Source organism: Eleutherodactylus coqui, chromosome 2 (assembly GCF_035609145.1).
Source record: "Eleutherodactylus coqui strain aEleCoq1 chromosome 2, aEleCoq1.hap1, whole genome shotgun sequence".
Taxonomy (NCBI): Eukaryota; Metazoa; Chordata; class Amphibia; order Anura; family Eleutherodactylidae; genus Eleutherodactylus; species Eleutherodactylus coqui.
Window position 1 is genome coordinate 41,968,384 of NC_089838.1, and position 15,962 is coordinate 41,984,345.

The 15,962-nt window shown below is 35.8% G+C and overlaps 2 protein-coding genes across 2 annotated transcripts in view; both read right to left on the reverse strand.

The window, feature by feature from the left end:
* LOC136609963 (protocadherin alpha-6-like) lies at positions 1-5,671 on the reverse strand. The gene is made up of 5 exons (XM_066589240.1): positions 5,624-5,671; positions 5,165-5,335; positions 3,681-3,758; positions 280-2,652; positions 1-90 (listed from the first exon to the last, which is right to left on the reverse strand). The coding sequence occupies exons 1-5, from the start codon at positions 5,669-5,671 to the stop codon at positions 1-3; spliced, it is 2,760 nt and encodes a 919-aa protein (XP_066445337.1).
* Positions 5,672-5,700: 29 nt separating this feature from the next.
* The window catches only part of LOC136609964 (protocadherin alpha-13-like), a 34,344-nt gene continuing 24,082 nt past the window's right edge, over positions 5,701-15,962 (reverse strand). The window contains exons 5-6 of the mRNA XM_066589241.1: positions 5,918-6,181; positions 5,701-5,832 (exon numbers count right to left, since the gene is read on the reverse strand). Of these exons, the coding sequence (XP_066445338.1) occupies positions 5,701-5,832; positions 5,918-6,181 (396 nt within the window). The remainder of the gene's footprint in view (positions 5,833-5,917; positions 6,182-15,962) is intronic.

Here is a 15,962-nt window from a genome sequence, read left to right on the forward strand (position 1 = left end):
TTAAAAAGCTCTTGCTTCCAAAATAAACTGGAGAATTGACAAAACCATAAACTTAATTGGTCCATCAGGTTCTAAATCCTCAAAATGTAACTGTCACCAAATAATGACTTAGTTTATGCACAGAAAGCATGACAGTAGTGCACATGAGGATCTACTCTGTATGTTTTCAGTCATAAAGGATTTTAAAAACATAAATTTTTTTTTACATAAATGAGTATGAAAGGCACCAAGAAACTTCTTTAAGAAAAGCCAGAAAATGTTACACATTATTATTCTTACCTTATAGGCAGAGTTTAATATGATCCCTTGAGGATTGACCTGCTCTTCAGTCCCTGGTGTCTGGGAGTTATTTGGAGTGAACACAATCAAGTCACTTTTTGGTCGCAGTGAATTGGAACTTATTTGATACTGAGTGTGTTGGGAATACATCCAGCTCCCTCCAGTGTTGGAGCAGATTTTGTAATTTTCTTTCAGTTCATTGACTTCATCTCTGTATTTTTGCCATCTTAAAACACTGAACACAATTAGAGTGATCAGAAAAATACTTGATATGACGCAGATTGCAACAACCAAGTAAATATTTGCATCAGAAAACTCATAACCATTCCTCTTGATCTCTTGATTATCAAACTTTAATTCTTCGCCATACTCCACCACATATATGATAATTTGTGCCTCTGCCATCATGGCTGGTTCACCGTGATCTTGAGCTACAACATTCAATATGTACTCATCATTATCTGAGTCTGTGAATGACCGCTTTAAAGTAATTTCTCCCGTTTGATGTGCAATGGTAAATGGTGATTTTCCAGATCCTCCAAGATCCTTTAACTTATAAAATGTCCAAGCATTGTATCCAGAATCCAGATCTACGGCCTTTACTTTAGTTATCAGGTGTCCGGGTTCTGCTGACCTTGAAGCTTTAATTGTTAATGCAGAATGAAGTGGAGTGAATGTAGGAGCATTATCATTAATATCTTCTATGAATATATTTAGGGTAAGGTTAGAGCTGAGTGCTCGTAGGCCAGCATCAGTGGCTTTTATGTGACATTGGAAATATGCAATCTGTTCATGGTCGAATGACACTAAAGCAAAGACTTTTCCATTCTCTGGATTAATAGAAATGTATGAAGAAATAGGGATCCCATCAATTGTGCGCTCCTTGAGTGAGTAAGTTATGAAAGAATTTTGCCCAATATCCGGGTCAGAGGCGGATGTTGTATAAATATGGGACCCTGGTGGGTTGTTCTCCTTAATGAATATTGTATCTATTGACTGGATAAATCTTGGGGCATTGTCATTGGCATCACTTATATCAATCTTCAGAGTTTTTGAGGTAGATAGGGATGGAGAACCTTCATCTTTCGCAGTAATTGTAACTTCATATTCATCTTTCAACTCTCTATCTAAGGGTTCATTCACAGTCAAAGAAAAATCATTCATAAAAGCTGGATTTACTTTAAATGGTGAAGGCTCAGAAATGTAGCAATGGACTTTTCCATTTGATCCTGAATCTTTATCATGGACACTGATGATGGCTACTGTTGTCCCCTGAGGAGAATTTTCAGGTACAGGAACTGATAATGATGTCACCAACATCTCAGGTGGGTTGTCATTGATGTCTACAACATTCACTAGAACTTTGCAATGTCCAACATGTTGAACTTCTAATCCATCATCAATAGCTTCAACATGAATTTCATACATATTAACTGTTTCAAAATCCAGTTTGCCTTTCACTCTTATTTGACCTGTGTTTTTGTCTAAAATGAATGATTCCTTTGCTTCCCATGACACCATATTGCTAAATCCATATAGTATTTTTCCATTTCTTCCTTCATCCAGATCAGTGGCATTTAACTTGAACACTAAAGTTCCTTCATCAGCATTTTCATTAACACTGCATTGGTAGAATGGCTGATCAAACACAGGTGCATTGTCATTAAAATCTTCCACATTAACAATAATATGTGTAGTGCCACTCAGTCTTGGTTTGCCTCCATCATAAGCTGTAAGTGTCAGATTGTGAACAGGCTGCTTCTCTCTGTCTAGACTATTTTTCAACACAAGCTCTAATGATTTGATTTGGTTTATATATTTTTGGAAATCCAATGTAAAATAATCACTTGCACTGAGCTCATAGTTTGTTATAGAATTTGTTCCAAGATCTGGATCAGCAGCTACCTTCAATGGGAAACGAGAGCCTGCATGTTTCATTTCTGATATGAGAAGATTAGTGACACTGGAGGAGAACAATGGACTATTGTCATTTATATCTTCTATTTCTACATCTACACGATACATCTGCACAGGCTTATCTACAATAACCTGCAGAGGAATAATACAGAAGGGTGTATTTGGACACTGCACTTCTCTGTCTATTGTCTCCTTAACAAACAAGATTCCATTCTGCAGATTAACCTGAAAATATTCCTTCTCATCTCTAGAGACAATATGTAACATTCTGGAATTAATCTCACCTATATCCAGTCCAAGATCCTGGGCAATTCTTCCCACAAAGGTGCCATGCTTAGATTCCTCCGGTATCATGTAATGCAGCTGACTCAGGACCACATCCCAATACATTTGTAACAAAATGAAATGGACCAATCCACTCCTTATTTGATAATTTTGTCTCTGATAAAGCATTTCCTAAAACCAGTGATGATTAAGGTGATGATTCCCCAATAACAAAGGCACGCACGCTAGTAGAAGAATGAAGAAATTAGAAAAAAATCTGTCATGGCCGGAATCCGTGCAGCAAGAATTTCATTTAATGACGGAGCAATGCAGTTCCTCTTTCCTTCCTGTTATTAGCTAGTGTGTAGTGCCATCTAGTGCTCAGTTTCTAGTTTGCATGTGAGGTATTTGTGTTTTTTTTCTTGCTTATACAGTAATTTATTTACTCTTTCATTATTTCAAGTTAAAAATGTAGTTTAAATGTATATATTACAGAATATTTTACAGCATTTTAATTTTTAAACTAAAAGCATAATGCAAAATAAAACATAAAATTATAGATTGTTTTACATATTTTTATTATAAAGATTACAAATAATGGTCTACCAAAGATAGTTCTGATTTTCTGATAATTAATTTTACTTAGTTTCCCTTGAAGATTACAATAATACTAAATAATAATATACATTTTTATTTATTTATTTTGTATAGTTTCTATTTTTGCTTTTTCAGATAACAAGGGAAGAAATTAAATGTGACCCTCCATCCATCCCCAAGTAAAAAAAAACAGATCTAAAGGTCCTTGAGCCAAATTCTAGGCCTAATCGAACTGGTTTTGGCCAATATGCATGTTGCTCAGTGCTTGGTTCATTTTCTTTTGCACAGATGAAGAATTGACTCATGGGAAGAGCAATCACTAATACAATCATTCTTTCCCATAGGCTGGCAGTACATGTGCAGGTTCACATACTTAACATAAAAATGCTCACTCAAACTGTACAATTAGCTGCTGAACGAGCATTGGTCCCTTTATATGGCCCAATTTTTGGGCAAATGAATATTTGGAGGAATGTTTGAGCATAGAAATGAGCCTGTGTGACTGCATCTTAAGTTGTCAAAAAGATCAATTGAAATTTTACATTAAATTTCACAAAATAATCCTGCCAGTCTTTAAAAGGATGAGTTTCTTTTTTCTTTTCAGGCTAGTTTGAAAATCTTACCATATCAGGTAAAAGATTCACATTAAGAAATGTAGTTGTAACTTTACCAGTAACATTTATCTCTTTAGTTGAATAATTCTGTGACCATTACAAATAATTAAAAAGTCTTAATTTATCAAAATATCTCTATAGTTTTACAATTTTTAAGATGCAGTGAAATTTTTTTGACAGACTACCTCTTTGAGAAGATCACTTCTGGTCTAGAAAAGGGTTTTTAAGGTATATTTTACATTCCTTATATCTTACTAATATATTATTTTTCTTTCACTTCAAGATTTGGTGATAGGCTCAAAAATCACAAAAGTCTTCAATGTGCCAATAAGACTTAAAGACCCTTATTAAAAAGGTTACTGAACAGTGCAAAAATGAAGAAATCAAAGACTATAGTAACAGAAAAACTAGCAAAGTCCATTGAAGTATTTACAATATGTTCATCAACAGCGAATCTAGAAGTCAAGAGTATGGATCTGAACTTATGACATAAGCACTGTGTCTATCTTCTTACCTTCCCCTACAGGTTCCTTGCCCCCAAAAGCATGTGGGCTATCTCAGACTACCATAGCATACTGTGCATATGGTAGTCTGAGAATCTGACATCTATTTTACATACATGAAGAGGGGCCTGGGAGTTAGACAAACTATGGGAGCAATTTAGAAAATTAGGGCACCAGATATGCTTACTAAATATTCTGCATGTATATTGAAATTTTTACTGGAGTTGGAGGGATGCTTTAATTCATGTTAATTTCAATTAAAGAGGTAGCTCACTTTGGCCATCCTTTTTATGAAAGAGGGATCCATTAAAAATAAGCTGTGATTTTTGTTGCTACAACCCTTAGCAATCAGCTCCTATCTGCAGGTGAAGCTACAGATACAGTAGCATTAACCTGGACACGTGTGGCAAGCTACACCATTAACAGAGTATGCCTACAATATTTGTATAGCATTCTCATACTCAGTTTGCATTAAAATGGTTATGCTATGCTTGGTTTAGCACTGTTACATCTGTAGCACTGTTTTAAATTTCTCTGAAGTATCAACACACAGGGAAAATTATACAGTATATTACATGTTGTCCATCATAATAAATTGTATGTCTGTATGTGGTAGGTTCTCCAGATAGGCACTCCTTACAGCCCCCTGATCTTCGGTTAGAAAACCATGGATTAGAACCCCTCTTTATTAACTCAGAATTCCCTAATTATATATTGATTCTCTAAACCATACAATCGCTTTGAAGGAATGGGTCATTTAGAGCAATGTTTTTCTAGGTTCCTAAGCCAAGTAACCCGTGCTCAAGCAGATCACATCAATATACTGTGTTGCCAGTTAAACGTACAGCATGAACACAATGTGAACAACCCCTAGAGACATGGTAAGCCCCTTTGGTAACACGTACCTTAGGTTAAGAAATAAAGATCTAGAGAATTATAAACAATCTTTAAAAATGGTTTTTAATATGGGATATAATCTCCTGATTTCACATTTGAGATGGTAATCTGTGTTGTTGTAGTCATGACTAGCTCTCTGTGATCCTGTGCCACTACTTGTAATCTGTACTCTTCATTGTCTGTTTCTGTAAAAGAGTGCTTTAAATTGACTTTACCAGTTTGTTGAGAAATTACAAAAGGTGATTTCCCAGATCCTCCAAGATCCTTAAAGTAATAACTTCATATTAATCTTCCATTTTCCTATCCAGGGGCCCATTAACAGTCAAGTCAAAACACCAATAAAAGCTAGACTTATGTTAAATGGTATTTGTTCAGTTTCATAACTTTCTTTTCCATTTAATTCTGAATCTTTATCATGAACATTAATAATCGCAACTGTTGTTCCCCGTAGTGAATCTTTTGGAACAGGAACTGACACAGGTGTCAGTAAAATCTCAGGAGGATTATCATTGGCAATTAAAACTGTTACTAAAACTTTATCTAGTGTCCAACCTTTGGATGATCTCCATTATCAATAGCATCCATCTGTATTTCATACATATTTGCTTGCTCAAAGTCAGCTTTTCCTTTCACTCCAATATCCCTTTCTCCATTTGTCCAGACTGAAAACAATATTTACTCCCGAGTCCCTTTATATTCATGTTGTTAAATTCATAAATTACATCCCCATTCTTCTCTTGATCCAAATCTGTAGCATTTAACTTTAAAATATAATTTCCTTGAGAAACATTTTCAGCCACACTACAATGGTAACGGTTGATTAAAAGATGGAGCATTATCACTCACATCTTCAAAACTGACTGATGTTGCAGTTGTGCCACTTAGTCTTGGTTTGCCTCCATCATTAACTGTAAGTGTCAGATTGTGAACAGACTGCTTTTCTCTATCTAAAGTTTTCTTTAGCAAAAGTTCCAATGGTCTGATCTGATTCATATATTTTTGAAAATCCAATGCAAAATAATCAATTGCACTGAGCTCATAGTTCACAATAGAATTTATGCCAATATCTGGATCTACAGCTTCTTTTAGAGGTTTTTGCAGGTTTGAGCTCTAATTTGAATTCTCTAAAAAAAAGAATACTGGACTACTGTTATTTATATCCTCTATTTCAACATCTATATGATATATCTGCACAGGCTTATCTACAATAACCTGCAGAGCAATAATGCAACATGGTATATTTGGACACAGCACTTCTCTGTCTATTGTCTCCTTAACAAACAAGATTCCATTCTGCAGATTAACCTGGAAATATTCCTTCTCATCTCTAGAGACAATATGCAACATCCTGGAATTAATGTCACCTATATCCAGTTCAAAATCCTGAGCAATTCTCCCAACAAATGTGCCATGCTTCGATGAGATAATATAGCTGAGGACCAAATTCAGTGTTATTTGTATAAATAAGAAATGGACCAACATGCTCTTTCTTTGAAAATGTTTCCTTAAATAAAGCATTGCTTAAATTCACAGAAGAGGAAGGTATTTTTTCTAATAAATAAGTCATCCACATTAGTCAAGATCTAGGTATTGGAGAAAAATTCTATAACATCCACTATCTGTACAGTAAAATGTTGGGCTGGTAACATTGGATAAACATGCTCCTTCTGTGACGTTTTTCAGATATACATTGCTTTAATGGTGCATCTGGTGTATGGCATAACTAAATACATTTATTGTCTTCTGTTAAAAAATTTTTAATTCTCGCATTTTTTTTGTGTTTTGTACAGGAATTGGAAGTTATTTGAATACAATCTTAATGATGTATAGATTGTATTTTCTTATTTATTGTTTATGAGTTCATTGTTCTTCAGTGAACTTAAATACTAATATAAATATCAAAGATTAACTAATGTTTGCAATTTTTTGGTGTTCAGGATCAATATAAAATGTATACATTATTTAACTGCAACACATTCTGTTCTAGATTAATGAAACAACCAACAAATCTTAAAATATCTTATAGGAGTATTTTATTGACACACATTTCTTATATTCTTGTCACTTCAGGTCACTTCAGAATAATCTACAATCTATAAACATGTGACAGCATCCATATAGTATCTAAAAGTCATAAGTATCTTTATTTATCCATTACAAAAGTTGCCTTTTGAAAACTTACCAACCCATTCCAATTCTCTGTCAAGCCAAGTCTTTGAAGAAATTCAAGGCAAGGTAAGTTTGGATACATCAGTATTCAAAATAATGTAGTTGCTTACCACAGATTTTTTATGCATTAATCATTATGAATAGATTACTTATGATAGATTAGTTTTGACAATCACTCTAGTATTTATTTCACGGCTAATAATGGCATATTTGTTATGCCTAATAGAGGGCCTGAAGGTCCTCTACATGACTAATCATTTTGGTGTTATTAGAACCTGCCCTTGTCGTGCACTGTCCATTCATGGTATGTATTAAACAATGTATTCATGTTTACATATGTGTTATATATTACTTATACATTCTCATGAACTGCTATTTTAAGAACAATCTCAAATGAAATGTCAAATTTACTAACATATTTATGGTGTAGACATGACTTAAGAGAAATGATCTTTAAAATAGTTAAATCATAACTATATACTTTGTTTTACATACAATATCAGTATAAAGAACTTAATAATATATGTATCAGACTCTAGCAACTAGTAGATCTCCTTCCACTACCCAATGCTTACAAATGTTGAGGAACTTCAAAAATCTTTCTAGTGTAAAACATCAAGTTTTAGGCAATAAAGAGGCTATGGAACACAGCTTCCACATTGGTGCCTCTTAAATACTGTATGAAATGCTGACTGAATAAGAGGGAGATAAATAGTGCTGTAAAGGGCTTGTCCAAAGCCCATAACCAAACTTCTTTCACTTATTAATACTACCATACATCACATAAGTGCAACCTCACCTCTGGGACCCATGCATCTCTCCTTTTCCGTCCTCTACCACCCTCAGCCGGGCTGTATCAGATGGCCAGGGGGTGGTTGGGATTGCGTAAAAACAGCACAGAGGGCTTCACTATGCTGTTTTTGTAACTCCCATAAAAGTCAATAAATAATAAGCCTTCGTTTTGCATCTTGGACAATGTCTATAATCCACAAAGCACAGTTCTGATATCAATCAGAGCAAAGGCCATCCACTTACTAAATATAAAGAGAGGAAATATATATTTATAAAAAAGACCAAATAAGTGCACTTTACATGTAAAATTTCTGACTGCACTATATCATATTTATACTCTGCCAAAATAATGATATCGACTATTTCTAACAATAAAAAGGGTGTTTTTATATTGACAGATTTTCTGCCAGGAGCAAACCCAGTCAATATTTTTACAAATCCATCAGGACTCATATACATGGAGTGATAAGCACTACCATATGTGGCCAAACAAATATTAATGCACTCATTTGGGGACATGCAGCACCATTGTTGTCAGCAGCACATCACTATTTGCACATGGTGATGCGATGCCAACAGCAAATGATTTTTGATATTGCATAAAAAGATGTGATCACCCAACAAATGAGTGCTTGCCCATTTGTCATGAGTTTGGGGATAGATGATTGGGTGAACGAATGTTCTGGTAAATATTTGTTCATGATCATCTGCCCACATTAAAGACCCTTAAAGCACAAATGCAGATGTGATATTAATATTACATGTAGCTACTCTGGTTCTTCTTGGAATGCTGATAGAACTCAATTTCTACAGTACATATTTTCTTCAGTTTGCCCTAGATTTGCTCTGCCATTGAGCTTTGTTCCACAGATGGTTTGTCAGAGCATCATGCAGTATTCCATGATAAAAGATGTGTTCAAATATAGAAATAGTGTCAGATGATATAGTGATATAGCATTCAATACAAAAAATGATGCAATCAAACATTAACTTCAAAGTGGATTTTTAAAGAAATTAACATTCAAAAATCTGAATTTCTCTCTTGCGGTAAGCTAAGACGTACTAAAGAATATCAAACAAGGGTTCAAATAGTTTTATTTTTTAGAATGTTTCAGAAATATTTCCAAAATTACTCTTTTTTGGCTAAAATTAAATTATATTGTAATAAACCAAGAAATATATGCAAAGTCTTTAAAATAAATAACATTAATTAATCGTGTAGTGCAGAATGTTCAGCTCCTGTCATGACCAGAAGGTTGTGAGTTCAATCCCCGCACAGTTCAAGTATCCAGCTCAAGGTTGACTCCCCCTAGATTATGTGAGGATTTAGCTTAAAGAATAGTATAATAAAGTGCAAAACTTACAACATAAAATTAGCAAATTTTTAAAAGCAGTTTTTAAAAATTAAGAAATAGTATAGTTTTTGATGAGAATTTAGTTTAGGAAACTAAATAAAAAGGAACAACACTTGCAATATAATTTTACTTATAATATCCTTTATAGCATCAAAGCAGTTCAATATAGAAAAACGGATTTCGGATTTGAAAACGTGTTAAGACTGTTGGGGGGTTGATTCCTAATAGATACCAGCTCATAATTTTTTTAAATTAGAAACAACCCTCATAGTTCTTTAATAAAATAAATAAGATGGAAAGATTATAAATATTTGTAGCTGCAATACATATAAAACTTTGCCAATCTATTAGACGTTTAATGTATATTACATTTCTTGATGGCCCATTAGATTAGAAAAACTATAGTAAACCAGCTATAATATGCAAACAATAGACAGTCTTCTTTTTGAGCATATGATAATAAAAACAACGAATATAATAAAACAAAATGCCTACCCCCACTCTTCACACATTGCAGTATACATATGCATACAAATAATTTTCTACTTTATCTGCTAAATATTGAAAAACTTGGGTATACAATAAACAAAGAAATTTCCATTACTATTAGAAAGATATTTGTAATTCTGTGATTTGTATTTCTGATTCCAGCCAGTGATAAGATGCCTAATTTATAAATTGATACATGTTTTTAAATTGATGTAAATTACATAATTTAAATGTCTCCATGATTCTAGCAATTGCTATCCATAAAAAATATTTTTTCTAAAATGTGCAAACAGGTTGTATTTTTATAAATGCTAAGTAAGTTGTTTTTAATCAAAGTATTTCTATTAGGCCTCTTTTACACGAGCGCTGTTTTCACACTGGACAGGATCGCACAGAAAGCGTTTCTATAGGAAATAATTGTTTCCTATAGAAGCATTCACATGCAGGAATTGTAGCCGCAGTAAATACTCTCATGTCACAAAGATAGGACATGCAAGTGCTATGCCCGCCTCTAACTTCGTGGTGCATGCAAAGATAGAACTTGTCCTATCTTTGCTTCATCCTTACCATAGACTCCTATGGAAGCTGGAAAGCATGCACCTTGCACCACAGATCATGTGAATGGGCTACTTCAAGTAGCAGGAATTAACCTGTTAACGCGATCTTCAGAGCTATACAGCCATGATCTTTGCTCATAGCTATATATTGCGGGGACTGTGCTCATGTGAAAGAGGCCTTAAGGTTATTATCATTTACATATTATTATTTATATTAAGGTTTTACAATTTAAGAACAACTCACAGATACCTTTAAATATGCCTTTATCCCACTTCCCCATATTATAATATTGTACAGTTATATACAACAATAACAATGAAAAAAAACTGGCACGACTTAAATATTTAACAAAGAAATCCAATAAATGGGGTGTTGTAAGACAACACACTTAGAACTATAATATCAGGCAAGAAAGAATAGCACACCAATAGAAATATAGGCAAAAAATGGATTACTGTGACACATTTTACTAAACAGATATGAATATATAAACACACATGTACTTAAAAACAATTTTTAAAAGTGTTCAAACAATACTGGTTAAAGCTCCACATGATCATTATGATAGGTAATCTGTGCACATCTACCAACTCCTAAAAAGACTTAATATAGATTGCAAAACTCTTTTATTAGCACTTCAGCCATTCATGAATGACAGCTGAGAGCTGCCCCTGATTGGTCCCTGCGCTGAGCCAATCAGAGGCAGCACTCACTCACCCATTCATGAATTCATGAATGGGTGTGAGTGAGAGCTGCCTCTGATTGGTGAGGCTGTGACCAATCAGAGGCAGCTCATTCAGCAGGCGGGGATTTTAAAGCCCCGGCTGCTGAATACTACTCAGAGCAGTTCAGGAGAACTGCCGGAGGCCGCGGCTGAACTCCGTCTGCCGGGACCAGGTGAGTATATATATATTTTTTATTTTTACACATTTCTGGATGAATTTCCGGGAAGGGCTTATATTTTTAAGCCCTTCCCGAAAATTCATCGTGAGATCGGCCGCAGCGCATTGCTTTCAATGGAGCCGTCTGTATTGCCGGCACCATTGAATTCAATGCGCTGGACAGCTCCGGCCCATTTCTAATGAAACGCGGCTAGGAGCAGTTTTTTGGGGCAATTTTTCGGCCTGGTCACGCGATTTGCGGATGCGCATCCATCATGCGATCCGCAAATCGTGGGAAAAAACGCCCGTGTGACTAAGGCCTTTTAAAATATTTAAATCTCATTTCTATGTCTAGAAAGCAATTAAATGTTTGTTATTGTCTGATTTAATGTGAAGATAAATGCCATAATATCATGAGTTACAGGCATTAAAATTGTAATGGAAATCAGTCTGAAAATTATAAATGAAAGCATTATATCACTATTACTCTTACTAAGCATTTGTGAATATATATGTATAATATACATGTACATTGTATGAAAATTAAGAACAAAATGTAATTAACTTTTTATGAAATTCATAAATAAATACAGTAAAATCAGGATCAATTATAAAGCTATTTATAGAAATTAAAGCATGGACATATTTGCCAATGTCATACTTAACTAGTATAAAAGAAAATATTTTATCTTTATAATATAAGCCCTGCGGAATAAATTAGCGCTATACAAATAAAGATTACTATTGTATTATAATATTTGGGTTCTCACACTGTGTCAAGAGTGGGGGAATATTATCCCTAATGCGTTTCGAAGAGTAAAAAGGGAAGAAATTAAGTGCCTCTGAAACACAAAAGTGGTTTCGCAGTAGCAGGGGGAACACCTGGATAATTCTTTATTTCGTCACAGTGAGGGTTCTCAGGTAACTCTAAAACGTAACTTTTAATTACAGTCTTACATAAAAAGGATTCTGTTTAGTCAAAGTCCTAGCTTACAGACACACAAACAAAAAATGTTAAAATGTCTAACCCCTAGCAACTTCTGGGGAAAGAACAGCCAATGAGCCACCCTTATAAAAAGTGTATAGTTACACAGTATCGGGAAATCAGGAATTCCCGATACTTCTCAAGTTTAATATCGTATACAACTTGAGACAGAGTATTTAAGTTTGGCTCAATGGAACTAGCTAGATTGTTCCCATCATAGTGAACAGATAGTACAGCTATTCAATGAAAATGAATGCTGTCAATTTCATCAACAGGCCGTGGTTGTGTCTCTTGGTTGGGATGAGATACACTTTTTACGGCTAGTCGAAGAAGAAAAAAATTTTTTTAAAGCTGACAATCGTCAATCATTATGGCTCAACATGGCGTTCTTATAAGCCAATGTATAGCCACAAAGTGCAGTGCATCAACTGCTGAAAAAATGCTTAACTGGGTTCGACGCGTTTCCGCTACGATAAACGCAGCCTCATCAGGAACCATCAATTATGGATCAATAAGTCAGCTATAAAGAGATCGGTAAGTCCCGAAAACGAGACTCACCCCTCTTTAAATAGAAGGAAAGTGGACTGTTCTACCAATTAATGAGAACAAATAAGTCCGCTTCCTGACAGAAAATAAAACTGCAGGATTGGAGATTGAAAGGTAAGTCCCAAGGTGGGGAGATACCCTGCATTCACTCAGAGGAGATAGACGATCCTATCACTAGGTTAGAAAAGATAAGCCCAGTTTCCCCCAGAAAAGATTTTTCAGGAACAAAATAAAAAAATGGCAGCAACCAGCCTCAGTGGTCCATAGCTACCTGCCTACCACTGAGGCTGGTTGCTGCACTTTGTGGCTATACATTGGCTTATAAGAATGCCATGTTGAGCCATAATGATTGACGATTGTCAGCTTTAAAAAAATTTTTTTCTTCTTCGACTAGCCGTAAAAAGTATATCTCATCCCAACCAAGAGACACAACCACGGCCTGTTGATGAAATTGACAGCATTCATTTTCATTGAATAGCTGTACTATCTGTTCACTATGATGGGAACAATCTAGCTAGTTCCATTGAGCCAAACTTAAATACTCTGTCTCAAGTTGTATACGATATTAAACTTGAGAAGTATCGGGAATTCCTGATTTCCCGATACTGTGTAACTATACACTTTTTTCAAGGGTGGCTCATTGGCTGTTCTTTCCCCAGAAGTTGCTAGGGGTTAGACATTTTAACATTTTTTGTTTGTGTGTCTGTAAGCTAGGACTTTGACTAAACAGAATCCTTTTTATGTAAGACTGTAATTAAAAGTTACGTTTTAGAGTTACCTGAGAACCCTCACTGAAACACAAAAGTGAACCTATCCTTGCCAGGTAAGGAGCTGTAAGACCTGCTCATATGTATTGACCACATGATACGGATCCGCAAAACAGGACTATAAGATCCCTGGGACATTCACATGTTCCACGTCCAATGTTATGTACCTGATCCAGATCAGTGAATGTCTTGTTGGGTCTGTTTATGTTGGAGAAACAGGACAAAAACTAAAAGCAAGCCTAAGATCGCATCGCTACATGATTAAAGAGAGAAAGACAGAATTACCTGCAATTCATCCAGAAATGTGTAAAAATTAAAAATATATATATACTCACCTTGTCCCGGCAGACGGAGTTCATAGCGGCCGGCCGGCAGTGGGTGTGAAGGGGGTGTGAGTCAGACTTGCCCCTGATTGGCTCAGCACTGAGCCAATCAGGGGGCAGGTCTGACTCACACCCCCTTCACACCCACTGCAGGCCGGCCGCGGGGAACTCCGACTGCCGGGAGCAGGTGAGTATGTATATATTTTTTATTTTAACACTTTTCTGGATGAATTGCAGGGAAGGGCTTATATATTTAAGCCCTTCTCGACAATTCATCCCACACTCGCCCGCAGCGCATTGCTTTCAATGGAGCCGCTGTATTGCCGGCTCCATTGAATGAAATGCGCTGGACAGCTCCGGCCCGTTTCCAATGAAACGTGGCTAGGAGCAGATTTTCGGGCGATTTTCGGGCACCGCTCACGCGATTTGCGGATGCGCATCTGTCATGCGATCCGCAAATCACGCGAAAAAACGCCCATCTGACTAAGGCCTAATGGTGCAAATGAAACCAAAAAGACTGTCTTAAATTCACTGGGGAAACCCTTAAAACATAACTGTTAATGAAATATTAAGAACTAAAAAAGGGGGCTGACGACAAGGGATGAACAACACACAAAATACACAAATACAACTAATCGGACAGGGATACCGATATAGAGACATTCCCTAAACTGCTAGTTCATAACCATAATATACTCACGGGAGACAACATAAGTCAAACATAAGAAGACCATAAATGAAAGATGTATGTAAGATGGTCAATATGTTGATCAAGAGTGTACCCCCACAGTAAGTAACAAGAAGACACGCAGGCAGGCAACCCCTGCAGTGATTTTCGAGGAAAGGCTTTAAATATAAGCCCTTCCCTGAAAATTATTCCTAGCTTGTGTAAAAAATATATATATATACTCACCCCCTACGGGGAGTGCCATCATCACTCAACACTGTGACAGTGTTCAGTGATAAGGGGACTCCCGCGGGGAATATTTATGCGCAGCAAGTAAACGCAAGTCCTATGTTTTGCAGGTGCGCGAATTTGCATGCCTGTAAAACACAGACATGTGAACACAGCATAGGAAAGCAATGGTTCTAATAGACAACGCGGTTTTGTGCACACATATGCGCGCACAAATACACGCTCATGTAAACGAGGCCTTAGCTTGTGAACTGACTGTTTCTCTCTGTTTAAAGATGTCTTCAGTTCAAGCTATAATGATCTGAATTGGTTCATATATTTTTGAAAATTTAGTGCAAAGTAATCATTTGTACTGAGGTCATAATTTATCCCAAAATTTGTTCCAAGGTCTAGATCCACTTTTGAATCTAAGTTTTCACCTTGTGACCCAAATTTCATGAGACGGACTCCCCAAAATTTTAAGGATTCAATATTACCACCATGCATTTTGTTTGTATACTTTGCTGCTGGAGTATCAGCAATCGTTCTGACACTGACACTCCAGTAGCTAGACATGAACAGCATGCATGGAGGTAATATTGTACCATGAAATGGGATATTAGGTTCCAAATTGATGTGAGAAGAGGCTAAATGGATACTCAGACTTAACACCAGGAGCCCTATGAGAGTGAATGAGAGTTTTTCCTTTTCTGCTTTCATTTGATAGGTTTATTTATCTAATTTGTTATTTCATACACTCTATCCTATTATACTATATTGATTTCTGTTTCCACTTTTTTCAACACCTCTTTGACAGCCTTTAAGTAGATAGATTTGAATGGTGTTCTTTAAAAAGATAAAATAATTTATATGCATATTGCTTTAAGTGCCCTTTTTCCTCTTAACTGCTTGTTGTATCTGGTTTTATGCCCGTAACAGACTGAGAATATAGAACATGTTTTTAGCAGGGTTTGGTTGCTCTACTAATAACTTTGCTAATACTGACTTGGTGTCTATTATTGTAGCTGACTGGCTAGTAGTGACTTTGTGGAGACAAAGTGTAGCCTTTACTCTAATGATCATGTCCCCTGGTCCCTGACACACCCAATGCTCACTGAGCATGTGCAGGTG

Excerpts from the sequence above, each read along its gene's own strand:
- LOC136609963 (XM_066589240.1), bottom strand. The coding sequence starts at position 5,671 with ATGTATGAAATACAGATGGATGCTATTGATAATGGAGATCATCCAAAG. Across the intron at positions 3,759-5,164 it reads CACAGATTACCATCTCAAAT|AATTATTCAACTAAAGAGAT; the intron begins GTGAAATCAGGA and ends TAATGGTCACAG. Across the intron at positions 2,653-3,680 it reads TGAATCTTTTACCTGATATG|GAAATGCTTTATCAGAGACA; the intron begins GTAAGATTTTCA and ends CACTGGTTTTAG.